Below are 27,120 nucleotides of genomic sequence, written 5' to 3'. Positions count from 1 at the left end.
CTTGCGCTTCTTGCTTAGAATCTCACAGTTCATAGTTTTGTCAGCCCTCCTTTTACCCCCGCCTCTCTCATTACGTACAAGCTGACCGACTATTTCAAACTATCATCACTCAAAACAGACTGATTGGATTGAGCGATGTGATCGAGCACCTCTTGAAATAAACTCAGATCAATACCGTCATCCGTTGATACAACGGCTGCGGCGTTGTTTTGCAATAAATCACCTCGTAACTCCAGCTGAATAACATCGTCATTACCGGAGGCATGGGCCTGGATTTTATCAACCAACTGATGGACAGCGTCCATAATGTGAACATACGCCGCTACAAAATCACCCGCACTGCCGCTACGCCGGAGGTTTAACGGCCGTCTAATCTCAATATTATTGAACTGAGGCCGCCTAAGGATGCTACCACCCCCCTCATCACAACTATTTTGAATTGGACGGTCATGAGCGCCATCTTCAGGGTTCACTTTGTCACTACGCGACGTGGTAGGCTGGGTACACCTGCTGGTTGAAGGCTGACTACAAGTGGTGGATGGACCCGGATTAGAAACCCCTGAGGCTTGAGGAATACAACTACTTGTTGAAAGTTGTTTACCGGAGTTTGTTGAAGCATTGACTCCTCCTCCTGTTTGCTGTGGGGGTGGATGGCTCCCTAAATTTTCAGGAGCGTTACTCCGGTTTGTTGCATTGTTTTGAATCTGTCTAGAAATATTTAGTATTTGATTTATTGTGTCGTCAAGTTCGACTAAAGGAGGCTCGGTTTGTGTGACAGGTCTCGGAGCTGTCGCAGGAACAAATGAGCTTGCGCTTGACAAAGCTTTTATCTCGTCAATCAAGGCTTGGTAGTTTTGTGAAATGTTATCATCGCTAATGTGATTAGCCGAGTTTTCAGGCTGATGACTTATGTTTAGAATCTGATTTAATATATCATCATGATCAAATGGACAAGGATTGGGTTGGCTATGCTGCAGAGCTGGGGTTAAAGGTTGAGATTCAACACTATTGTCCAAAGTAAGACTGTTTATCTCATCAAACAAGGCTTGATAATCGTTTTGCTCAGAAGCTAACTCTGATTGAGAGCTACGGACAGCGAGTTGTTCTAATAGAGCATCTATTTGACTGAGATTATGAGGGGTCACGTCATCATCATCGTTGCTAGTGTGAAGGTTCAGGTTGTTAGGTTGCTCGTCAGTATGCTGAGGCGGCGTTGGCTGCAACAGAGCTCTGATAACTCGAGCCAAATATTCTCTCAGATTATTAAGCTCCATTCTCTTGACTATTCAACCTACATAAGCAACGATAACATAAAACACATGAAACAGCTAACAACAGATTTCTTTGCCCACAACCAAACATAATGCCTTCATTCTATACATTAAATCAATATTGTAACATAAACATTGAAGAATTATACAGCCATGACACACTCCTGACAGTTTTCTCAGCTGTGTGTACCCCGAGCTACACACCAGGAGAACCTAGAGTAGATGAACAGTCTAGAGTTTAGGATCTGATGACACTCTCGCTTTTTTTTTTCATTATGGAAATGTGAGGGAAGACGCAGGCTTACATCACATGATCCTGTTTGCAGGCACCGGACTCATCCTTCGATCGTCATCCAGCGGGGAAGGAAGGAAGCGTTGCGCAGCATGGACCAGTCTCGTTAGACTCCAGCAGACGGTTGCTTCTATGTCAGACGCTTGAACAGAACTGAGTTCCGATTTTTGAAGCTTTGACCAAACTTCCAACTTTTATGGACTGGTGAAATTTTGGCGGGCAGAAGGCAGGATGCAAATGTGTGTGTGTGTGTGTGTGTGTGTGTGTGTGTGTGTGTGTGTGTGTGTTTGTGTGTGTGTGTGGCACCATTCTCATGGATTACCAGACACCTGTGTTTATTCTTGAACTTCTAAGTAATGCCTTTGTATATTATCCCTGTCTTAGACGGGGCTGGCGGATGTCTGGAAGTCATTAAAAGGTCATCTAGACTCCATTACAGTGACATCATTATACCCTTAATGTAAGGGGGGGGGGGGGTCCCTGGGAAAGTAAGTTCATGGTGACCTTTGACCTTAAGGTCATTAATCATAATTAAAACATAATTAAACCTGACATTTTGTGGTCATGACTATCTCTCACCCGGCCGACCTGTGGATTCAAACCCAGCTCCTTCTTACACTGAACCATTCCCCTCAAAATGACTAAAGTCTTCAACAGAGACTGTGGACTCTGGTTTCTAGTGTCAAACGTCTTAAAGCTAGTGACTGACCTGTTGAAGGTCACGGGATGTTTGTGTGTCTCCAGATTAGCTGCACATTTGAATGAAGCCAATGAAAACGTCCCACTGTCCTGCAGAGTGATGATGTGCACCTACACAGTGGATCCTCACATTTGATCTTAATATTCCAGATTAGTTTTTACAGCCGCTTCACAATCTGCCCAGTACAACCACAGTCTGACCTGCTGGTTACTGAGCAGCTCCACTGGGTCAGTCCGAGTGAACAACGACTCCATCTTGATCAAATCGTTTCTATCTAGACCTGGACTTACGTCAGTGAACACACCACACAGGTGCTGGTGTTCTCATTCAGCTGTTTCTTTTCATCTGGACTTCAGTATTTGATTTGTTCTCATTTCTCTGTTTTGTTCCAACTGCTCAGAGAAAATGTTGAATTGTCTCTGCTGAGGAAACCACAGCACTGACAGTCCCGATCACAGACGAAGGAGATCATCTCCAGTTCTATCAGCCCGTGTTGGGATGGAGAGAGCATCTCTACTGTGGCTGCTCTGGAAGACATTTTACATTTAGACCACATGTTGACTGACGTTTGATTGGAATTTATTTCCACTTTGGTTTTTACTCAGTCACTTTCTTGACTGTGTGAAACTGAGCTGTAGGTTTTACTTTCAAAAACACTCCCCCCTCATTAGTTCACAGGAAAGTTAGTCTGACACCATCTCACCAAGGTTTTAGTACGTTGCTGGTTATGATATTTTTCTATTTGAATCATGAACAATATCACATTTACAACATGAAATGATTGTTTGACTTGTTCTTTACTGACAAACACATGATTCTTTGTAATTCAGAGTATTTAGAATAAAGTTTGGTTTGTTCGTGTCCACTGTTCTGATTCCTCTCAGAGCTACATGAGAACATTCAGACCCATCCTCAGGTTCAATGGTACAAATCATTTGAATTGACCAGTTTGTGTTGTGTAATAATACACATGCTTGTTTTCTGTTGGTTGTGCTCCTCAACAGGCTTTTTAATGCTGCTCTCAGCTCACTGCGTCTTTGTTTAACAGGTTCAGTTCCTTTGATTTAACATGTAAAACATTAAAAACATCAGTTCACTGATGAAGTGGATGAAATTCTGTCTCCATCACTGTGAGTGTTTGTGTGTGGATCATTCAGGAAACAGCTTCACGAGTCACTGAGATACAGAAAATGTTTAATGGAACAAGTTGTGCTGCGAACACGAGATCAAACTCTAACAAGTAGAATCACACTAGACACACACTAGAAATCAAAAGGTACAAATACTGTGAACTGGTCTTCTGCTCAGTTTGTAGTAACACAGGATAAGAACCAGGTGTTTACAGTACACAAAGTGAAGAACTGAGCAAAAGGGAAAAGTATTTGTATAGGAAAATACTTCAGTACAAGTAGAAGTACCATTTAACTTTTAATACTCTAGTAAAGTGATATTTTAATAAACATTTGTTATTAAAATTGAAAAACATAAGCTGTTTATTAGTTTTTTACAATATGTGAAAAGTAACTAGTAACTAATGCTGTAAAATAAATGTAGTGAAGAAGACATACTCCATTAAAGTACAAATACCTCAGAACTGTACTTCACACAGTACTTAAGTATATGTACTTAGTTACTTTTCACCTCTGATAAGAACCACATGAAATAAAATAGTTCATTATAAGAAGAAAAAGAAGAAAGAAAAGCACAGAGGGTTTTTTTACGATGGGTTTTAGGATTAAACTAAACTGTTCTTTAGAGGCGACGATTCCCAGTTCACCCCCTGATTCCTGGCTGAATGTTGAAGTGTCCCTGGACATGACACTGAACCCTGAACCCTTGGTGCCTAAAATGCAGCTTCCTGTCCAAAATGAATTTTATCAAAAGGTTTAATAAAGAATCAATTATTATTATTATTCAGCTGAATCAACATAGTCCTCATTCCACCTGCTACATAAGGTTGATAAACGGTTGTTTCCCTCATGTACTTCAGTAAAAGTCCACTAAATATTTCTTATACAGTTGTTCTCTAAACAACGACGACACTACGCCTGCCCAGTCCACTCTCACACTGTCGGGAGTGAAAGCCTGAACTGAAGCGTTGACTTCAATGCAAAGAGGACATGTGACAGTGAAACAGAGGAAAGTTAAAACCACTGTTGATCCACAAAACACTCTGAACCCACAATGACATGTGGAACTATTGTTCTGGTTTCTTGTTCATGTGGAACTGTACTGTGGAATTTAAAGTCAGTCTCTGTAACACTGAAGCAGAGCTCCAACAACATTCAGTCTCACTTTGTAGGCGACTGTTTGCTTCAAGGAAGGTGTATAGAAGAAATAACAGGGATGGAGCTGAAGTGCACTGTTTGGTGCCAACATGAGAGCATCGCTGACATGGTCATCTGCTGCTGTAACATACTGGACTGTCACTAATGGAGTCACAGTCATTATTCCCTCTGTTTGAAACCAGGACCAGTGTTTCTGTGATGTCAGCACTCTGTTTACATGGGAGAGGATTAATAAAGTAGCACATCATGTCAGAAACAGTCTTAGAGCAGTATTTCTGTGGCCTAGTGTTGGAATAATACATGTACAGTCCATCCCAATAAGAACCACTAGATCAACATAATGCAGATTGGACAATATTGACTGTTTTCTTTTTATCAGTCTGTTTGGTGTAAAAACACCAAAATGGACTGGGTGGAGTTTCAAAGGTATCTTCAGCCGTCCATGCTGTTGATGTGACTGTCAGGGTGGATGTGTTTATGCATCATCTGCTCACGGTCGACCTGACCTGAAAGACACATCTATTGGATCATGTCTGTAGGTTGTAGTTCACATTCAGGCCTGTGAAGCTGCTGATGGACACATTTATAATCAGAAGGACAGGAATTCATGTCAAGTCACCTAAAACCACCTGATGCTCATAGAATCTGTCTGACTGTAGTCCAAACTGTAGTATGGAGTTTAAACTGCAGCTGCAACTTTAGTTAGTTCAACTTCTAACAACTTAAAAAAACATGTCTTACACACTTGATGAACAGCTTCTTGTCTCCACACTGTACAGTGTTGTGGACAGAGGTGGTAAGTACACAGAGGTAATACTTAAAATACTCCACTGGAAGAGAAACAAGTTTATAAGGAATCATTTAGAACTGGTTCAAGAAGAAACTGATTGAATCCATGAATCTGAAAACGTGTGTGTGAGTGAAAGAGACAGACATGTACAGACTGAACTATCTGTTCAACAGAGACGACGTTTCTCTGACAGGACGACACTCTCAGTACTACACTGAACACAGAGACACTGAGGAACCAGACCAGAACCCAAACCCAGGATAAAGAGGTTCAGTGAATGTGGTGTTGAAGGTGTGGAGGTGGATCAGTTTGTCAGAGGAGACTCTGTAGAAGGACAGAGTCCCAGCAGGACAGTCCACATACACTGATACTCTGTGAGAGACAGAGGAGGAGATGAATGTTTGTCTGTTATTATGACAGACATAGTAACCACCATCAGAGCAGAACAGACTCCAGGACTGATCGTTCCTTCCAAACGAACAGTCTTTACTGTCTCCTCTCCTTCTGATTCCTCTGTAACTCATTGATATAAAAACCCATCCGCTCCACTCGACCTCCCAGTAACAGCGACCAGTCAGACCATTACTACACAGCAGCTGAGGCCACTGGTCAAATCTGTCTGGATGATCAGGATATGACTGATCCTTCTCCACACGTGTCACCTTCCTGTTGTTGTCAGACAGTCGTAGTTCTCTGTTCACTGTGTTTGTGTCGATGGTGAGTTGACAGAAATCTGATAGAGAGAACAAGACACAATCCAGCTGCAGTTATTAATCTATCATCAGTTTGATGAGGACTCATGACATCAGGGATTTGAATGAGTGATGTGACAGTTTGAAGATGGTTGAATGTTGCTGCTTTGTTTTCATCAGTCTCATTAAAAACACACTTACACTTCCTCAGACCTGGTCTCAACCATCGGACTCCACCAGGCTCCACCCTGAAAGGAGGAGGGGGGGTCAGAGCAGCACATTCTCTTTCAGCATGCACACATGGACATTACATGGCTCTCATACACACAGTGTGTTCTGGTTCTGTTCTAATGGAGGCTTGTATGTAGGGATGGACACTCAGCAAACAACTAAGGAATTGGAGTCTTTATCTTGGAATTCTACGGAGCAGGGAGGTGACATGGAGGAAAGATTTCAATTCTCTAGTTCACAGCAGCAGTTTTGGTGTCAGACACCTGCTTTCAGTCTCACTCTGTCACCAGACAAACTAATGTGACACCACAGGAAGCAGGAAACTGGAGAGCAAAGTCCAAGAGGCTCAACTCCACATCCATGGACTCTGTGTGTGTGTTTTCCTCTCTCTAATGTCTGTGGACTGATCTCAGCTGAGCTTCACACGTTGTCCTGTGTTCAGAGGAAGTCTAGTTCACCTACAGCTACTGGATATTGATCATTACACACAGACTTTGTGGCTTCATCTGATTTGGTGTCAGATTTGTTGGAGCAGCCAGAGACAGAAAGTGAAAACAGGAGTTTGCGGAGAAAAACATTCAATCACAAACTAATTCTTCAACTGGGAACAACAGAAAGGAGTTTTTCCTCTTTGACAGAGCGAATGAGACACTGAAGTTAGCTGCTGCAGTACTCATCGACACGACTCCAGTCATTTTTCTTCCTTTCATGGCAAATAGGTGTGTTTGTTTTATTCACCTAAAGAAACAGAGGCACCACCTAGTGGAGCAACCAGGTACCACAGAGGAACAGAGAACATTTTCTCACAGTTACATCTCACATCTTCAACTTCTGCATCATCAATTAATATAAATATTAATTAATTAAATGTTTAACATTGTTTATTTACTAATCATTAACATCCCTACTTCCTCCTCCATCAGACATTGTCTGTGGCTGCAGCAGGCCTCTCCATACCTGAGAGTTTCAAGTCTCCAGTGTGGATCATACAGTCCAGCAGACAGCAGCTTCACTCCTGTGTCTCCTGGATGATTGTAGCTCAGGTCCAGTTCTCTCAGATGGAAGGGGTTGGAGCTCAGAGCTGAGGCCAGAGAAGCACAGCCTTCCTCTGTGATCAGACAGCCTGACAGTCTGCAGACACACAAAACAACACACGGGAGATTTGGGGGTTATTTTTTTGTACATACAAACATCACATAGCCATATTTGTATTTGAATGAAAATTTAGTCACTTACAGTGGAAAGAAAAAATAAGTGAACAATTTATTTATTTATTTATTTAATTAAATTAATTGTGTGATCTGATCTTCGACAAAGTCACAAATATAAAAAACAATATATCTAAGTTGATAAAACACAAAGAGTCCTCTTTTTTACGTCTTTATAGAACTCAACCATTAAACATATAGAGTGATGGTGGCAGAAAGTAAGTGAAACACTGTCTGATGTCACACAATGTCAACTAGAATCAGGTGTTTGCAAACCTGGAGTCCAGTCAATGAAATAAATAAATAAATAAATAAAAAATGGATGTGTGGTTTAGAACTACATGTCTGTATAATAAAGACATAAAAGATCATTATGGCTTTGCGTAAGACCAAAGCCAAGCTGGAGCTGATCCAGAGATGCCCAAGTCAGAGAGTGCAGTCATAAGGATCTGAGTGACATAATTTATTTTGCCACTCCACCTTTAACAACAACAGTAACAAGAAAAGGAAAGATCCTCATGAAGACCACGTCTCTGAGTCTAGAAAGAACTGCTACATAAAAATGTACTTAAATTAAGAAAACCTGACCTGAGAGTTTCCAGTTTACAGTGAGGATTCTCCAGTCCAGCAGACAGGAGCCTTATTCCTGAATCCTGCAGGTTTGTGTTACTCAGGTCCAGTTCTCTCAGACTAGAGGACTGGGAGCAGAGAACTGAGGACAGAGCTTCACAGCTTCTCTTTGAGAGGTTACAGCCACTCAGTCTGAAAAACAGTGATGTATGAGATGAAAAAATTTGTGTTAAACTGTAATCATCTTTAATGTTTCTGAACTAACAAGGTACAACACCATGAAACACACTGCCCTTTCAAAAAAAAAGTCACACACTAATATTTTGTTGGACACCCTTTAGCTGTGATCATGGCACACATTTTCTGTGGCATAATTCACATAGGCTATTGCAATGCCACAGAAATAATTCCAAAGTTTCCAATTGTATTGATGATGGGCGAGTCAGATTGCTACATAAGGTCTTCTCCATCACATTTGAATGATTGAACTTTTTCAAAATTTGAGCCAGATAAATCCTGACATTATCATCTTGGTATATACCAGTGCTTCTCAAATAGTGGGGTGCGATGCTAGGGGGGGCGCGTGTGACGCCAGGAAACGTGCTTTTTGTCCGTACTTGTATTTGCGCAAATGCGCACTGCACAGAGCAGGAGGTTTGAAGTGTTGTGAACAAACCATGAAGAGACACCAAGGAAAAATATTTAACAGGGATGAAAAGAAAGAGAGAAAGAGAGAGAGAGAAACGAAAGTTAAGACGAGGAAATATGACGAAGGTTATGTAGCGCTCGGCTACGGTGAAAGATCGGCCGATCCATTATGTCGCGCGCGCAGGAGGGGGGGGGGGGGGGGGTAGAAGAGAAGAGGAGTTCATTCCGGGGGGGGCGCGAATGCAACTCCAACTGCAATTTGATTTCACCAAAATTTTAAGTGATGGCCAATCAGGCTCTATCAAGATTTTTCAAGCACATTTCATACTCGAAGATGATGGTTCCCCACTGTCTTTTCACTTTTTAATGTTGCGTTAAACAGATCTTAACCCAGTTTTAGTAGTTTCATTAATCTCCTTAGATGTTTTCATTGCTTGATGCATGCCAATAATTCGACCCTTCTAAACCAGATTAACTTATTTTACAGAATCACACTATGTATCTTTTGACATAATTGCTTAAGAAATGAGAAACTACTCGCTGCATCAGTTAGGATTAAAGAACTTGTACTATTAGCTACTTGATTAGTTATATCCAGGTGTTGACATTTCTTTGATGTAAAGTGGACAATCAGAAAGAAAACTTCAGTTATTTCATATATTGTAAAAAAAATGATGATAAATTTCTGCAACTTAAAACGTGTGACATTAGAAAGTTTAATCTGCTTGGATCTCTCTCATGTCAGCAGTTTTGGACCTTTTTAATATCTCCAGTTATTTAAAACAGAAACCTGACCTGAGATTTTCCAGTTTACAGTGTGGATTCTCCAGTCCAGCAGACAGAAGCTTCACTCCTGAATCCTGCAGGTTGTTGTTACTCAGGTCCAGTTCTCTCAGACTAGAGGACTGGGAGCTAAGAACTGAGGACAGAGCTTCCCAGCTTCTCTCTGAGAGGTTACAGCCACTCAGTCTGAAAAACAGTGATGTATAACATGACAACATTTGTGTTGAAATATAATCACCTTTAATGTTGACTGTGAACTAAAAAAATACAAAACAATAAAAAAAACAGAAAAGTACAGTTATTTAATAAATTGTAAAAATCTTCTTCTTCTCTTTCGGCTTTTCCTTCAGGGGTCGCCACAGCGAATCATCCTTTTCCACCTAAATCTATCATGAACATCTTCTACCCTAACACTAGCCAACCTCATGTCCTCTGTTAAGACATCCATATATCTCCTCTTTGGCCGTCCTCTTGCCCTCCTGCCTGGCAGCTCCATCTCCAACATCCTTCTACCAATATACTCACTATCCCTCCTCTGAACATGTCCGAACCATCTCAGTCTGGCCTCTCTGACTTTGTCGCTAACACAGGCAACGTGAGCCGTCCCTCTGATGTACTCGTTCCTTATTCTGTCTAACCTGGTCACTCCTAAGGAGAACCTCAACATCTTCATCTCTGCTACCTCCATCTCAGCCTCTTGTCTCTTTCTCACTGCTACCGTCTCTAACCCATAGAGCAGAGCTGGTCTCACCACTGTCTTGTACACCTTTCCTTTGAGTCTTGCTGACACTCTTTTGTCACACAACACTCCTGACACTTTCCTCCACCCGCTCCATCCTGCCTGCACTCTCCTCTTCACCTCTTTTCCACACTCTCCATCACACTGAACTGTTGACCCCAAATACTTAAACTCCTGCACCTTCTTCACCTCAGCCCCCTGTAACCTAACGCTTCTACCTTGATCCCTCTCGTTCAGACACATGTATTCTGTCTTACTACGACTGACCTTCATGCCTCTTCTTTCCAGAGCAAACCTCCACCTTTCCAGCTGTTCCTCCACCTGCTCTCTACTCTCACTGCAAATCACAATGTCATCCGCAAACATCATTGTCCAGGGTGATTCCTGTCTGACCTCATCTGTCAGCCTGTCCATCAACATAGCAAACAAGAAGGGACTCAAAGCTGATCCTTGGTGTAGTCCCACCTCCACCTTGAACTCCTCTGTCTGACCTACAGCACATCTCACCACCGTCATACTTCTCTCATACATGTCCTGAACTAGTCTGACGTACTTCTCTGCCACTCCCGACGACCTCATACAGTACCACAGCTCCTCCCCCGGCACCCTGTCATACGCCTTCTCTAAATCCACAAAGACACAATGCAGCTCCTTCTGACCATCTCTGTACTTTTCTATCAACATTCTCAAAGCAAAAACGGCATCAGTGGTGCTCTTACGGGGCATGAAACCATACTGCTGCTCACAAATCTCCACCTTCTTCCTAAGCCTGGCTTCCACTAGTCTTTCCCACAGCTTCATTGTGTGGCTCATCAACTTTATTCCTCTATAGTTGCTGCAGTTCTGCGTGTCACCCTTGTTCTTAAAGATCGGAACCAGAACGCTTCTCCTCCATTTCTCAGGCATCTTCTCACTCTCTAGAATCCTATTGAACAAACTGGTTAGAAACTCCACTGCTGCCTCTCCTAAGCACTTCCACACCTCCACAGGTACGTCATCAGGACCAACAGCCTTTCCACTCTTCATCCTTTTCAGAGCCTTCCTAACCTCATCCTTTCCAATCTCTGCTATTTCCTGCTCCACAACATCCACATCTTCCTCCCTTCTTTCCCTGTCATTTTTCTCATTCATCAGCTCCTCAAAATACTCCTTCCATCTTTTCTGCACACTCTCCTGGGTTGTTAGTACCTTTCTATCTCTGTCCTTAATCACCCTTACCTGTTGCACATCCTTCCCATCTCTATCTCTCTGTCTGGCTAGCCTGTACAAGTCCTTCTCTCCTTCCTTTGTGTCTAACCTGTCATACAGCTCATCGTAAGCTTTCTGTTTGGCCTTTGCCACCTCCCTCTTCACTCTACGCTGCGCTTCCTTGTACTCCTGTCTACTTTCCTCAGTCCTTTCTACATCCCACTTCCTTCTAGCTAACCTTTTCCTCTGGACACATTCCTGTACTTCCTCATTCCACCACCAAGTGTCTTTACCTTCTTTCCTCTTTCCAGATGACACACCTAGCACCTTCCTACCTGTTTCCCTGATAACCTCTGCTGTAGTTTCCCAGTCATCTGGAAGCTCATCCTGACCACCAAGAACCTGTCTCAACGTCTGTCTGAATTCCTCACAAGTTTCTTCATTCTTTAACTTCCACCACTTGGTCTTCTTTTCTGTCTTCCCTCTCTTCTTCTTCCTGACCTCCAGAGTCATCTTGCACACCACCATGCGGTGCTGTCTGGCTACACTCTCTCCTACCACCACTTTGCAGTCACTAACCTCTCTCAAATGACCTCGTCTACATAGGATGTAGTCCACCTGTGTACTCCTACCTCCACTTCTGTATGTCACTCTATGTTCCTCTCGCTTCTGGAAGTAAGTGTTGACTACAGCCATTTCCATCCTCTTAGCAAAGTCCACCACCATCTGTCCTTCCAGATTCCTTTCCTTCACACCAAACCTGCCCATCACCTCCTCATCACCTCTGTTGCCCTCACCAACATGCCCATTGAAGTCTGCTCCAACAACAACTCTCTCTCCTCTGGGGATACTCTCTATGACCTCATCAAACTCACTCCCAAATCTCTCCTTCTCTTCTAACTCACATCCAACCTGTGGCGCATACCCACTGACTACATTCACCATCACCCCTTCAATTTCTAGCTTTATGCTCATCACCCTGTCTGAGACTCTTTTCACCTCTAGAACACTGTTTCCAAACTCCCCCTTCAGGATCACTCCTACCCCGTTTCTCTTCCTATCCACACCATGGTAGAACAGTTTGTATCCTCCTCCAATGCTACGTGCCTTGCTGCCCTTCCACCTTGTCTCCTGTACACACAGTACATCTACCTTCCTTCTCTCCATCATGTCTGCCAGCTCTCTGCCTTTTCCTGTCATTGTGCCAACGTTAAGAGTCCCTATTCTCAGATCTATGCTCCTGCCTTTCCCCTTCTCTCTCTGCCCACGAACCCTTCTGCCTCCCCTCTTTCTTCGACCAACAGTAGTCAAATTTCCACCGACACCCTGTAGGTTAACAGCATCGGTGGCGGTCGTTGTTAACCCGGGCCTCGACCGATCCGGTATGAAAGTCTTGTGGATGATTCGCATGGTTATTTTGGCAATTTTTACGCCGGATGCCCTTCCTGACGCAACCCTCTCTATTTATCCGGGCTTGGGACCGGCACAGAAATAACTGGCTTGCAACCCCTGTGGCTAGATTTCATGTCCTCTGTTATAACATCCATATATCTCCTCTTTGGCCGTCCTCTTGCCCTCCTGCCTGGCAGCTCCATCTCCAACATCCTTCTACCAATATACTCACTATCCCTCCTCTGAACATGTCCAAACCATCTCAGTCTTGCCTCTCTGACTTTGTCGCTAACACATGCAACGTGAGCCGTCCCTCTGATGTACTCGTTCCTTATCCTGTCTAACCTGGTCACTCCTAAGGAGAACCTCAACATCTTCATCTCTGCTACCTCCATCTCAGCCTCTTGTCTCTGTCTCACTGCTACCGTCTCTAACCCATAGAGCAAAGCTGGTCTCACCACTGTCTTGTAGACCTTTCCTTTGAGTCTTGCTGACACTCTTCTGTCACACAACACTCCTGACACTTTCCTCCACCCGCTCCAACCTGCCTGCACTCTCCTCTTCACCTCTTTTCCACACTCTCCATCACACTGAACTGTTGACCCCAAGTACTTAAACTCCTGCACCTTCTTCACCTCAGCCCCCTGTAACCTAACGCTTCTACCTTGATCCCTCTAGTTCAGACACATGTATTCTGTCTTACTACGACTGACCTTCATGCCTCTTCTTGCCAGAGCAAACCTCCACCTCACCAGCTGTTCCTCTACCTGCTCTCTACTCTCACTGCAAATCACAATATCATCCGCAAACATAATTTTCGAGGGAGATTCCTGTCTGACCTCATCTGTCAGCCTGTCCATCAACATAGCAAACAAGAAGGGACTCAAAGCTGATCCTTGGTGTAGTCCCACCTCCACCTTGAACTCCTCTGTCTGACCTACAGCACATCTCACCACCGTCATACTTCTCTCATACATTTCCTGAACTACTCTGACGTACTTCTCTGCCACTCCCGACGACCTCATACAGTACCACAGCTCCTCCCTCGGCACCCTGTCATACGCCTTCTCTAAATCCACAAAGACACAATGCAGCTCCTTCTGACCATCTCTGTACTTTTCCATCAACATTCTCAAAGTAAAAATGGCATCAGTGGTGCTCTTACAGGGCATGAAACCATACTGCTGCTCACAAATCTCCACCTTCTTCCTAAGCCTGGCTTCCACTACTCTTTCCCACAGCTTCATTGTGTGGCTCATCAACTTTATTCCTCTGTAGTTGCTGCAGTTCTGCGTGTCACCCTTGTTCTTAAAGATCGGAACCAGAACACTTCTCCTCCATTCCTCAGGCATCTTCTCACTCTCTAGAATCCTATTGAACAAACTGGTTAGAAACTCCGCAGCTGTCTCTCCTAAGCACTTCCACACCTCCACAGGTACGTCATCAGGACCAACAGCCTTTCATCCTTCATCCTTTTCAGAGCCTTCCTAACCTCATCCTTTCCAATCTCTGCTATTTCCTGCTCCACAACATCCACATCTTCCTCCCTTCTTTCCCTGTCATTTTTCTCATTCATCAGCTCCTCAAAATACTCCTTCCATCTTTTCTGCACACTCTCCTGGGTTGTTAGTACCTTTCTATCTCTGTCCTTAATCACCCTTACCTGTTGCACATCCTTCCCATCTCTATCTCTCTGTCTGGCTAGCCTGTACAAGTCCTTCTCTCCTTCCTTTGTGCCTAACCTGTCATACAGCTCATCGTAAGCTTTCTGTTTGGCCTTTGCCACCTCCCTCTTCACTCTACGCTGCGCTTCCTTGTACTCCTGTCTACTTTCCTCAGTCCTTTCTACATCCCACTTCCTTCTAGCTAACCTTTTCCTCTGGACACATTCCTGTACTTCCTCATTCCACCACCAAGTGTCTTTACCTTCTTTCCTCTTTCCAGATGACACACCTAGCACCTTCCTACCTGTTTCCCTGATAACCTCTGCTGTAGTTTCCCAGTCATCTGGAAGCTCATCCTGACCACCAAGAACCTGTCTCAACGTCTGTCTGAATTCCTCACAAGTTTCTTCATTCTTTAACTTCCACCACTTGGTCTTCTTTTCTGTCTTCCCTCTCTTCTTCTTCCTGACCTCCAGAGTCATCTTGCACACCACCATGCGGTGCTGTCTGGCTACACTCTCTCCTACCACCACTTTGCAGTCACTAACCTCTCTCAAATGACCTCGTCTACATAGGATGTAGTCCACCTGTGTACTCCTACCTCCACTTCTGTATGTCACTCTATGTTCCTCTCGCTTCTTGAAGTTAGTGTTGACTACAGCCATTTCCATCCTCTTAGCAAAGTCCACCACCATCTGTCCTTCCAGATTCCTTTCCTTTACACCAAACCTGCCCATCACCTCCTCATCACCTCTGTTGCCCTCACCAACATGTCCATTGAAGTCTGCTCCAACAACAACTCTCTCTCCTCTGGGGATACTCTCTATGACCTCATCAAACTCACTCCAGAATCTCTCCTTCTCTTCTAACTCACAGCCAACCTGTGGAGCATACCCACTGACTACATTCACCATCTCCCCTTCAATTTCTAGCTTTAGATTCATCACCCTGTCTGAGACTCTTTTCACCTCTAGAACATTGTTTACAAACTCCCCCTTCAGGATCACTCCTACCCTGTTTCTCTTCCTATCCACACCATGGTAGAACAGTTTGTATCCTCCTCCAATACTACGGGCCTTGCTGCCCTTCCACCTTGTCTCCTGCACACACAGTACTTCTACCTTCCTTCTCTCCATCATGTCTGCCAGCTCTCTGCCTTTCCCTGTCATCGTAGCAACGTTAAGAGTCCCTATTCTCAGATCTATGTTCCTGCCTTTCCTCTTCTTCCTCTGACCATGAACGCTTCTTTAGTATTTGTAAAAATACTAATAATAAACTTAAAATTTGTAATATTGGAAAGTTTAATCTGCTTGAGTTTCTCTCATGTCAGCAGTTTTGGACTTTTCAAATATATCCAGTTATTTAAAATGTAAACTTGACCTGACCTGAGAGTTTCCAGTTGACAGTTTGGATTCTTCAGTCCAGCAGACAGAAGCTTCACTCCTGAATCCTGCAGGTTGTTGTTACTCAGGTCCAGTTCTATCACACTAGAGGACTGGGAGCTGAGAACTGAAGACAGAGCTTGACAGCTTTTCTCTGAGAGGTTACAGCCACTCAGTCTGAAAAACAGTGATGTATAAGATGACACCATTTGTGTCAAACTGTAATCACCTTAAATGTTGACTCTGAACTAAAAAGATACAAAACAATGAAAAAAGGAAAGGAAAGTACAGTTTTATATATTTATATATATTTATATATATTTTATATATTAAAAAAAAAATACTTAAAAGAATCTTCTGCAACTTAAAACTCTTGACATTAGAAAGTTTAATCTGCTTGGGTCTCTCTCATGTCAGCAGTTTTGGACTTTTGAAATATCTCCAGTTATTTTTAAAACTGAAACTTGACCTGACCTGAGCGTTTCCAGTTTACAGTTTGGATTCTCCAGTCCAGCAGACAGAAGCCTCACTCCTGAAACATGCAGGTTGTTTTTACTCAGGTCCAGTTCTCTCAGACTAGAGGACTGGAAGCTGAGAAGTGAGGACAGAGCTTCACAGCTTCTCTCTGAGAGGTTACAGCCACTCAGTCTGAAAAGCAATGATGTATAAGATGAAAACATTTGTGTTAAAATGTAATCACCTTAAATGTTCCATCTGAATGAAAAAGATACAAAATAATGAAAGAAAATCTGAAAGATAAATTCAGTTATTTTATATATTGTAAAAATACTGATGAGACATTTCTGAAACTTAAATCTTGTGACATTAGAAAGTTTAATTAGCTTGGGACTCTGTCATGTCAGCAGGTTTTTTTTGTTGAAATATCTCCATCCATCCATCCATTTTCTTCCGCTTATCCGGGGCCGGGTCGCGGGGGGAGCAGCTTAAGCAGAGATGCCCAGACTTCCCTCTCCCTAGACACCTCCTCCAGCTCTTCCGGGGGGACACCGAGGCGTTCCCAGGCCAGCCGAGAGACATAGTCCCTCCAACGTGTCCTGGGTCTTCCCCGGGGCCTCCTCCCGGTGGGACAGGACCGGAAAACCTCCCCTACGAGGCGTCCCGGGGGCATCCGAAACAGATGCCCAAGCCACCTCAACTGGCCCCTCTCGATGCAGAGGAGCAGCGGCTCTACTCCGAGCTCCTCCCGGGTGACTGAGCTCCTCACCCTATCTCTAAGGGTGCGCCCAGCCACTCTGCGGAGGAAACTCATTTCGGCCGCTTGTATCCGCGACCTTGTCCTTTCGGTCATGACCCAAAGCTCATGACCATAGGTGAGGGTAGGAACGTAGACTGACCGGTAAATCGAGAGCTTTGCCTTTCGGCTCAGCTCCTTTTTCACCACGACGGACCGGTACACCGACCGCATTACTGCTGCCGATGCACCAATCCGTCTGTCAATCTCACGCTCCCTATTTCCCTCACTCGTGAACAAGACCCCAAGATACTTAAACTCCTCCACTTGAGGGAGGATCTCCCCCCCAACCTGGAGGGTGCAAGCCACCTTTTTCCGGTTGAGAACCATGGCCTCGGACTTGGAGGTGCTGATTCTCATCCCAGCCCCTTCACACTCGGCTGCAAACCGCCCCAGTGCCTGCTGGAGGTCCCGGTCTGATGAGGCCAACAGGACAACATCATCTGCAAAAAGCAGAGATGAAATCCTGTGATTCCCAAACCGGATTCCCTCCGACCCCTGGCTGCGCCTAGAAATCCTGTCCATAAAGGTAATGAACAGGATCGGTGACAAAGGGCAGCCCTGTCGGAGTCCAACATGCACCGGGAACAAGTCTGACTTACTACCGGCAATGCGAACCAAGCTCCTACTCCGGTCATACAAGGACCGAATGGCCCTTAACAAAGGGTCCCGAATCCCGTATTCCCGGAGTACCCCCCACAGGATGCCACGAGGGACACGGTCAAACGCCTTCTCCAAGTCTACAAAACACATGTAGACTGGATGGGCGAACTCCCATGAACCCTCGAGCACCCTAGCAAGAGTATGGAGCTGGTCCAGTGTTCCACGGCCAGGACGAAAACCGCATTGTTCCTCCTGGATCCGAGGTTCGACTAGCGGCCTAACTCTCCTCTCCAGCACTCTGGAATAGACTTTCCCAGGGAGGCTGAGGAGTGTGATCCCCCTATAGTTGGAACACACCCTCCGGTCCCCCTTTTTAAAAAGAGGAACCACCACCCCGGTCTGCCAGTCCAGAGGTACTGTCCCTGATCTCCACGCGATGCTGCAAGGGCGTGTCAACCAAGACAGCCCTACAACATCCAGAGACTTAAGGTACTCGGGGCGAATTTCATCCACCCCTGGTGCCTTGCCACCGAGGAGCTTACTGACTACCTCGGTGACTTTGACCAAGGAAATGGATGAATCAACCTCCGAGTCCCCAGCCTCTGCTTCCTCAACAGAAGGCGTGACGACGGGGTTGAGGAGATCCTCAAAGTATTCCTTCCACCGTCCTACAACGTCCCCAGTCGAAGTCAGCAGCTCCCCACCTCCACTGTAAACAGTGTTGGCAGGAAACTGCTTTCCCCTTCTGAGGCGCCGGACGGTTTGCCAGAATTTCCTTGAGGCAGACCGATAGTCCTCCTCCATGGCCTCGCCGAACTTTTCCCAGGTCCGAGTTTTTGCCTCTGCGACCGCGCGGGCTGCGGCACGTTTGGCCTGCCGATACCCATCAGCTGCATCAGGAGTCCCACAGGCCAACCAGGCCTGATAAGACTCCTTCTTCAGCTTGACGGCTTCCCTTACTTCCGGTGTCCACCACCGGGTTCGGGGATTGCCGCCACGACAGGCACCAGAGACCCTACGGCCACAGCTCCGAACAGCCGCATTGACAATGGAGGTGGAAAACATGGTCCACTCTGACTCAATGTCTCCAGGCTCCCTCGGGACCTGATTGTAGCTCTCCCGGAGGTGAGAGTTGAAGACCTCTCTGACAGAGGGTTCCACCAGACGTTCCCAACAGACCCTCACAATACGTTTGGGTCTGCCAGGTCTATCCAGCTCCCTCCTCCGCCATCGGATCCAACTTACCACCAGGTGGTGATCAGTTGACAGCTCAGCCCCTCTCTTCACCCGAGTGTCCAAGACATATGGTCGGAGGTCAGATGACACAACCACAAAGTCGATCATAGACCTCCGACCTAGGGTGTCCTGGTGCCACGTGCACTGATGGACACCCTTATGCTTGAACATGGTGTTCGTTATGGACAAGCTGTGACTAGCACAGAAGTCCAATAACAAAACACCGCTCGGGTTCAGATCAGGGAGGCCGTTCCTCCCAATCACGCCCCTCCAGGTATCACTGTCATTGCCCACGTGGGCGTTGAAATCCCCCAGTAGGACGACAGAGTCCCCAGTCGGAGCACCTTCCAGTACCCCTTCCAGAGACCCTATGAAAGCTGGGTACTCTACACCGCTATTTGGCCCGTAGGCACAAAAAACGGTGAGAGACCTATCCCCTACCCGAAGGCGCAGGGAAACAACTCTCTCGTCCACCGGGGAAAACTCCAACACATGGCAGCTGAGCTGGGGGGCTATAAGCAAGCCCACCCCTGCCCGCCGCCTCTCACCATGGGCAACTCCAGAGTAGAAGAGAGTCCAACCTCTCTCAAGGAGTTGTGTTCCAGAGCCCAGACTGTGTGTGGAAGTGAGCCCGACTATCTCTAGCCGGTACCGCTCAACCTCCAGCACAAGTTCAGGCTCCTTTCCACCCAGTGAGGCGACATTCCATGTCCCAATTGCCAGATTCTTTGTCCAGGGATTGGGTTGTCGAGGCACCTCCACACGGCTGCCACCCAATCCACACTGCACCGACCCCTTATACGCCTTCCTGCGGGTGGTGGGCCTACGGGAAGGCGGTCCCACGTCGCTCCTTCGGGCTGCGCCCGGCCGGGTCCCGTGGGAGAGATCCCAGCCACCAGGCGCTTGTCTACGTGCCCCAACCCCAGGTTGAAATATCTCCTGTTATTTAAAACTGAAACTTGACCTGACCTGAGCGTTTCCAGTTTACACTTTGGATTCTCCAGTCCAGCAGACAGAAGCTTCACTCCTGAAACATGCAGGTTGTTGTTACTCAGGTCCAGTTCTCTCAGACTAGAGGACTGGAAGCTGAGAAGTGAGGACAGAGCTTCACAGCTTCTCTCTGAGATGTTACAGCCACTCAGTCTGAAAAACAGTGATGTATAAGATGACAACATTTGTGTCAAACTGTAATCACCTTTAATGTTGACTCTGAACTAAAAAAACAAAACAATGAAAAAAAGTCAGAGAGGAAAGTACAGTTATTTTATATATCGTAAAAAACTTCTAAAACGTAAATCTTGTGACATTAGAAAGTTTAATCTGCTTTTATGGACTTTTAAAATATCTCCAGTTATTTAAAACACAAACTTGACCTGACCTGACAGTTTCCAGTTTACAGTATGGATTCTCCAGTCCAGCAGACAGAAGCTTCACTCCTGAATCCTGCAGGTTGTTGTTACTCAGGTCCAGTTCTCTCAGACTAGAGGACTGGGAGCTGAGAACTGAAGACAGAGCTTTACAGCTTCTCTCTGAGAGGTTACAGCCACTCAGTCTGAAAAACAGTGATGTAGAAATGATAACATTTGTGTTAAGATATATTGAAATAAGTTGTAATCCAAGAAAACAATTAACAAGTTCAATTCAATTCAATTCAATTTTATTTGTAGAGCGCTTTTTACAATTGACATTGTCACAAAGCAGCTTTACACAACCAACGAACAGTACATGAACAGTGTATGTGTATGAGTCATAATAATGTGATTGTCCCTGTTCTGTTCTGTTTTTAAAATACAGTAGCTGTAGATTTAATGATGAATAAATTTGACTGTCTTTACACTTACACAACTTTCTTGGAGACTTTGACGACTCCCAGCAAAAAGAGAAAATCCTTCTCTGAAAAGTTTGAAGAGTATTTAAATGGATCAAACACGTCCAGATCTTTTCCTGATGACACCAACATGAAGAGCAGAGCTGACCACTGAGCAGGAGACAGTTGATCTGTGGAGAGACTTCCTGAGTCCAGGAACTGTTGGATCTCCTCTAATAGAGAACGATCATTCAGTTCATTCAGACAGTGGAACAGGTTTATGCTTTTCTCTGCTGAGGGAGTCTCTTTGATCTTCTTCTTGATGTATTGGACTGTTTCCTGATTGGTCTGTGATCTAATTCCTGTCTTTGTCTGCAGACCTCGTATGAGAGTCTGATTGGTCTGCAGTGAAAGACCGAGGAGAAAGCGGAGAAACACGTCCAGGTGTCCATTTAGACTCTGTACGGCCTTGTCCACAGCACTCTGGTGGAGAACTTTTAGTTCAGGTCTAAACAGTTTGGACCTAAGAGAAGTTGACGGTTTTTCAGACAGAAGATTGACTCCAGAGTTGACGAAGGTCAGATGGACATGAAGAGCAGCCAGAAACTCCTGAACACTCAGATGGACAAAGCAGAACACCTTGTCCTGGTACAGTCCTCTCTCCTCTTTAAAGATCTGTGTGAACACTCCTGAGTACACTGAGGCTGCTCTGATATCGATGCCACACTCTGTCAGGTCTGATTCATAGAAGATCAGGTTTCCTTTCTGCAGCTGCTCAAAAGCCAGTTTTCCCAGAGACTCGATCATCTTCCTGCTCTCTGGACTCCAGTGTGGATCTGTCCCAGCTCCTCCATCATACTTGATGGTCTTCAGTTTGGTCTGAACCACCAGGAAGTGGATGTACATCTCAGTCAGGGTCTTGGGCAGCTCTCCTCCCTCTCTGGTTTTCAACACATCCTCCAGAACTGTAGCAGTGATCCAGCAGAAGACTGGGATGTGACACATGATGTGGAGGCTTCGTGATGTCTTGATGTGGGAGATGATTCTTCTGGCCTGCTCCTCATCTCTGAACCTCTTCCTGAAGTACTCCTCCTTCTGTAGGTCAGTGAACCCTCTGACCTCTGTCACCATGTCAACACACTGAGGAGGGATCTGATTGGCTGCTGCAGGTCGTGTGGTTATCCAGAGGTGAGCAGAGGGAAGCAGGTTCCCCCTGATCAGGTTTGTCAGCAGCACATCCACTGAGGTGGACTCTGTGACATCAGTCAGGATCTGATTGTTGTGGAAGTCCAGAGGAAGTCGACACTCATCCAGACCGTCCAAGATGAACACAACCTGGAACTCTTCAAACCTGCAGATTCCTGCTTCTTTGGTTTCAGTAAAGAAGTGATGAACAAGTTCCACCAAGCTGAACTTTTTCTCTTTCAGCACATTCAGCTCTCTGAAAGTCAGTGGAAATGTGAACTGTATGTCCTGGTTGGCTTTGTCTTCAGCCCAGTCCAGAGTGAACTTCTGTGTTAAGACTGTTTTCCCAATGCCAGCCACTCCCTTTGTCATCACTGTTCTGATTGGTTCCTCTCTTCCAGGTGAGCCTTTAAAGATGTCTTCTTGTCTGATGGTTGTTTCTGGTCTGTCTGGTTTCCTGGATTCTGTTTCAATCTGTCTGACCTCATGTTCATCATTGACCTCTCCAGTCCCTCCCTCTGTGATGTAGATCTCTGTGTAGATCTGGTTCAGAAGGGTTGGGTTTCCTGCTTTAGCAATCCCCTCAAACACACACTGGAACTTCTTCTTCAGATTAGATTTAAGTTCACGCTGACAAACTGCAGCTGAAGTTCCTGAATGAAACCACAAAAACATGATCAATATCATTTCTAATGAAAACACAGTTTGACAGTTTCATGACCCTAAATGATTCACATTTCAACATATTAACACTCCACATCTTCAGCTCTCAGTAAACGTCTCATTTGTCCATGATGTTAAATGTTTAGAGAAATCCTCTTACTGCTCTGCAGACAGTCAGCCAGCTCCTCCTGCTTCATTCTCCTCAGGAAGTTCAGTGTGATCTTCAGAAATGCCTCTCTGCTGCTCCTCCTCTGCTCTTCATCCTCAGCATTCAACACCTCCTCATCCTCCCTCTGACTCTCTAAGCATTGTGGGTAATCTGGACTCAGAACCTTGTGGATCTTCTTCAGCTCGTTCTTCACAAAAGTGACAATGTTCTCCTCCAGCAGCTGGAACAGAATGAGAAGTGAACATTTCATGTAAACTGGTAGAAGACAACATGTGATTCATGTGTCAGTCTGAAGACCTGCTGGTCTGAACAGAGCAGCATGGACTCTGTTAGGACCTGAATGGTTGTTTAGTATTCAATCTGGGTTTTATGTAGTTCATAGTCAAAGTGTGATTGAACATGTACAGACCATAAATACAGAGTCCAGGTCTGGTTGATGCTGCTGGGCAGACTGATCCCTGTGAACCTCTGAGCTCTGCAGCTGAACTCTGAGGAGAAAATATTAATTTTAATTAAAGTTTCAACCATATTTTCAGCCAAACTAGTGACAGTGAGGTTTGTTCAGTGGTGTCAGGTGTTGTGATGTAATCAGGTGTGTCCTCAGATCTGTCTTCCTGATTTCAAGAGGTCATTATTGTTGGTGCTAAAATAAATATAAGAACATTTCTTTTGTATTTGTGTTTGGAAACCTTCTTTCTTTTTTATCTGAACTCTGGTTGAACACTGATCTTATTTTCATTTTTAGACTTTGATGTTCTTTACCTGATCTTCAAAGATTTGATGAAATTCTGACAAACTAATCACATGTTTAAAAACAAGATTGTTTTTCCAACATTTTATTTTTCTCACCAGGGTAACAAAGACTGCTTTCACTAGTTTTCCACTGTAAACCTGTTTTTAACTCGACTGTTCATGTGTATTTTAATGGAAAATAAAATTCCCAGCTTGATCCAATATTTCTACAAATATGTTTATGGACTGATTTTCTTCAACCCCGATAATGTGTTTAATGTGTTTTAGAAGAAATTATTATGTTGGTATTTTTACTTTTAAATGTTGTCTTCTATTTATTGTGATACTGATGTATTTAGTATAAGAATATCAAACATTATAAACTACACTAATTTATTACCTGCACATCTTTTTCAAAGTGACTTTACTCCAGTAATCTGATCAAATATAGAAACTTTCCCCACACTCAGTAGGTGACGTCAGAAGAGAGTTTGAGTGGACGACAGGCAGATGACTGTTTGGTTGGTGTGTTAATGAGGAAAACTGTAGCTGTGAACAATGGAACTATAAAGTTCCTCGTTTTAGTGGCATATTGGCAGCTTCAGACACATTCCCTTACAGTCTTACTGGGTAGATGCTGAACTTCAATTGAGGATAATGTTACGGTGGTGCTGCTGCAGCTGGACACTCACCAATTAACTCAGGTTACAATGAGTCCGACTATTGTTTAATCAGATGCTGTTAAAATGTGTTAGTTTAACTGAACTACAGTAACATCATCTGTGTTTTAGCTCTAGATGTTAACATTTCCTGACTTGTCATGTTTTTTTTTAATTTGTGAATCTGACTGCTGTCTGTAACTGTTTTGTTGTTTCTGTTTTATTTAATTTTTATTTTGTACTTGACACCTGACATTAAGTAGAACGTAACATTAAGAAAAGAGCATTTTGGTAGCATTTGTCCACTGTCTGTGTCACGATTCCAGCCCCTCCTGCCTGTCTTCCCCCTCATGCCCTTATTTCATCAACTTCCTGTTTCCTCCTCCCTGTCTAATTACGCCCACTCACCTGATTGGCTTCACCTGGTTTCCCCCGGCCTATATATACAGACCTGTTTGCCTTTCTCCCTTGCCAGAGAGTCTGACCTCAACCTCTGAGTAGATACTATCCAGCGTTTCTTTTGGACTGCTATTCCGATTCAGACTCTGCCTGCCTGGAACCTGTCTCTTGCCTGACCCCCTAATTCCCCTCTCTGGACCTGCCTGACCTGACCCTGCTTCCTGTCTACCCCTCTGTTACTGTGTAAGTGTTTTCCCCTGAACTGTTCTTTTCCCTATTGTTGTGGATTTTGCCTGCCGGACTTCTCTTTGTTTTGTCTCACTGTGTATGACCCATTGGACTCATTGCACTGTTGCCAGTCGCTATTGCCAGCATTCACAGTCTCCATCAGCTCCATGAGCTCACTGTTGGTCGGCCATATTGGCCGTGATGTCAGTGGCAGGACCACTTCCTGCCACTAACTACTTCAGGTTCACCCAGACCTCCACACTCATCATGCACTGACACAGTTTCCTACAAGTATTAATTTGACTTTTTGCCTTGTACCCTTGTTGTCAATAAAAAAATTAATTCTTTCTTGTACTCCATGTCATCTCTGGCCATGGAGACCTTTTTGGCACTCGTGACAGACTGAGATGTATAAAGATCAATGTAATTGAATATTAATATTTTGAGAAGGTGAAAACTGTTGAAATGTTGAATAGAGTAATACTGTATTTTCCACGCTATAAGGTGCTCCGGAGTATAAGGCTTACTGTCATTGAATGGTCTATTTTCACAAATAAAGCACACCGCGTAACGCATTAAAAAAAAAAAACGGCTTTTAAGTACGCCCTATAGCGTGGAAAATACAGTAATAATATTATTATTAATATATAATAATATTGACCTTTTCTCCCACATTTCATGGTCGAGTTGATGGTGTATTATTTGATTTCATGAGTAGATGTTAAAGGAACTACTTTCAGAACATTTCTGATGTTTCAGAGACTCATGGTAAGTCTTGAGGTCAGTGTCCAGTATAGTAATCCATCGCGTCAACTAAAATTGATTGATATCGGCCCCAAAAAGTACAAAGGGAAAACTCCATGGGCAAAGCAGTTTTTCCTTAAATGTGCCAGGTAGATTTTTTTTAAATTGCTTTGGAAGCAGAAACTGTGTCATGTATTATTGTATGATGGATTTTTAATTTCATTATTATGCTTCAAGTTTTGAAGGTTGTTGTGAATATTAGGGGAACAGCTGCAGAACAGAAAACCAGTAAATGCTGATGGAAATAATCATCTACTAAGTAAGTAAACTGTTTATTTCCTCATTTACATCCAATGAGAACTGAAAAGTGTTTCTACTCTGTGGTGAGACTGATGAGAACAGTAAAAATACAGAATGGAGGTTTTTAATACAAGTGAAGATGTTTGTTAAACCAAATGTTCAGAGACAGAAAATCTAAACACATTCTTACCTTCTATCAACAGGTTGTTTAACTTTAAAGTAAATAGGAAGATCAATAGACCGGTCACTCTTCATGGAGACCCAGCTGGGTTCAGGAGAGTCTGGTCTCTGCTGCTTCATCCTGATACAAACCAACAAGTGACAAATGAAAAGTAGTTTGAAGCTGAAAACAGATGAACTGTGAGCAGACTGTCAGCAGCTGAAATGTTGGAAGCAGATAGAGAATCAGTAAGAAGACAGTGGATGAGGAACGTTCTCCTGTTCATCAACATGGAATCTGATGAAAGATGCTGTTTGATCTTAGTGGATGAGTTGACTGATCAGTGGTTGGACTCTTTGTTCACTAAGACAGTTCATAGTTCATCATTAGTTCTTCTACTTTACTCTATAGTCTATATCATTTAATTTAATTTTAATACTTTATATTTTTTATAAAACATATTCAACATGAATTTGAAGAAAATGAACTGAATGAAAAACACTGTCATCACTTTTTTCTCCAGAGGTCCAACTACAGACCTCAGTTCTGAGCCCAGTGGACAAGAAACACCGAACATCTTGGACCAAGAACTGAGAACTGGTCTTTTTTCTCATTTGTTTACAATATTAAGCTTTGCTTGCTCCAGATTCAATGTTTAAGCAAAAATAAAGTTTCGTCCCATATGAAGTTTTTAATTTTGGCCTACTGCAAATTTGAGTTTGACACCCCTGGTTTACATGATATTGTTCAGACTGATTTTAAACTCACAACAACTTACTCTGTTACTGTTGAAGGTTGCTGCTTAAACTCAATAAGACGTCCAATTGACCGCTCACTCTTTAAGGACACACAGCTGGGTTCAGGTCCTGGTCCAGGAGATTCTGGTCTTTGATGGGACCTGATAGAAAAACAACTTTGGTGACGCTCACATATTCAAAGTTTCCTTCATAAATGACAAATAGAATCAGAAGAATAGTAAAAATGTCCTGATGAAATATTCAATTCTAGATGAGACCTGGAGACAGAATCAGTCCGATGGTCTCAGTCATCTCACCTCTGAGCTTTGGTCTGGCTCTCATGGTCCCCACACAGAGTGGTTTTAGAGGGAGGGACTCCCTCCTCTCTGTCCTCACACTGATCCATGC

The 27,120-nt window shown here is 44.1% G+C and overlaps 1 protein-coding gene across 1 annotated transcript; it reads right to left on the bottom strand.

The window, feature by feature from the left end:
* Positions 1–5,550: 5,550 nt before the first annotated feature.
* Positions 5,551–27,118, bottom strand: LOC117153051 (NLR family CARD domain-containing protein 3-like). Its single transcript, XM_033326641.1, has 10 exons — positions 27,030–27,118; positions 26,754–26,861; positions 23,163–23,241; positions 22,745–22,973; positions 20,771–22,574; positions 20,308–20,481; positions 8,061–8,234; positions 7,222–7,395; positions 6,235–6,281; positions 5,551–6,074 (listed from the first exon to the last, which is right to left on the bottom strand). The coding sequence occupies exons 1-10, from the start codon at positions 27,116–27,118 to the stop codon at positions 5,551–5,553; spliced, it is 3,402 nt and encodes a 1,133-aa protein (XP_033182532.1).
* Between the last annotated feature and the right edge of the window lie 2 nt (positions 27,119–27,120).

Source organism: Anabas testudineus, chromosome 18 (genome assembly GCF_900324465.2).
Source record: "Anabas testudineus chromosome 18, fAnaTes1.2, whole genome shotgun sequence".
In the NCBI taxonomy this organism is placed as follows: Eukaryota; Metazoa; Chordata; class Actinopteri; order Anabantiformes; family Anabantidae; genus Anabas; species Anabas testudineus.
Note: the sequence above shows the minus strand (reverse complement) of the source record. Positions and strands in the feature narration are given on the sequence as shown.

Coding starts and splice junctions, on each gene's coding strand:
- LOC117153051 (XM_033326641.1), bottom strand. CDS start 27,118: ATGGATCAGTGTGAGGACAGAGAGGAGGGAGTCCCTCCCTCTAAAACC. Junction 26,862..27,029: donor AGCCAGACCAAAGCTCAGAG/GTGAGATGACTG, acceptor GTCCCATCAAAG/ACCAGAATCTCCTGGACCAG. Junction 6,282..7,221: donor TGGAGACTTGAAACTCTCAG/GTATGGAGAGGC, acceptor TCCTCCTTTCAG/GGTGGAGCCTGGTGGAGTCC.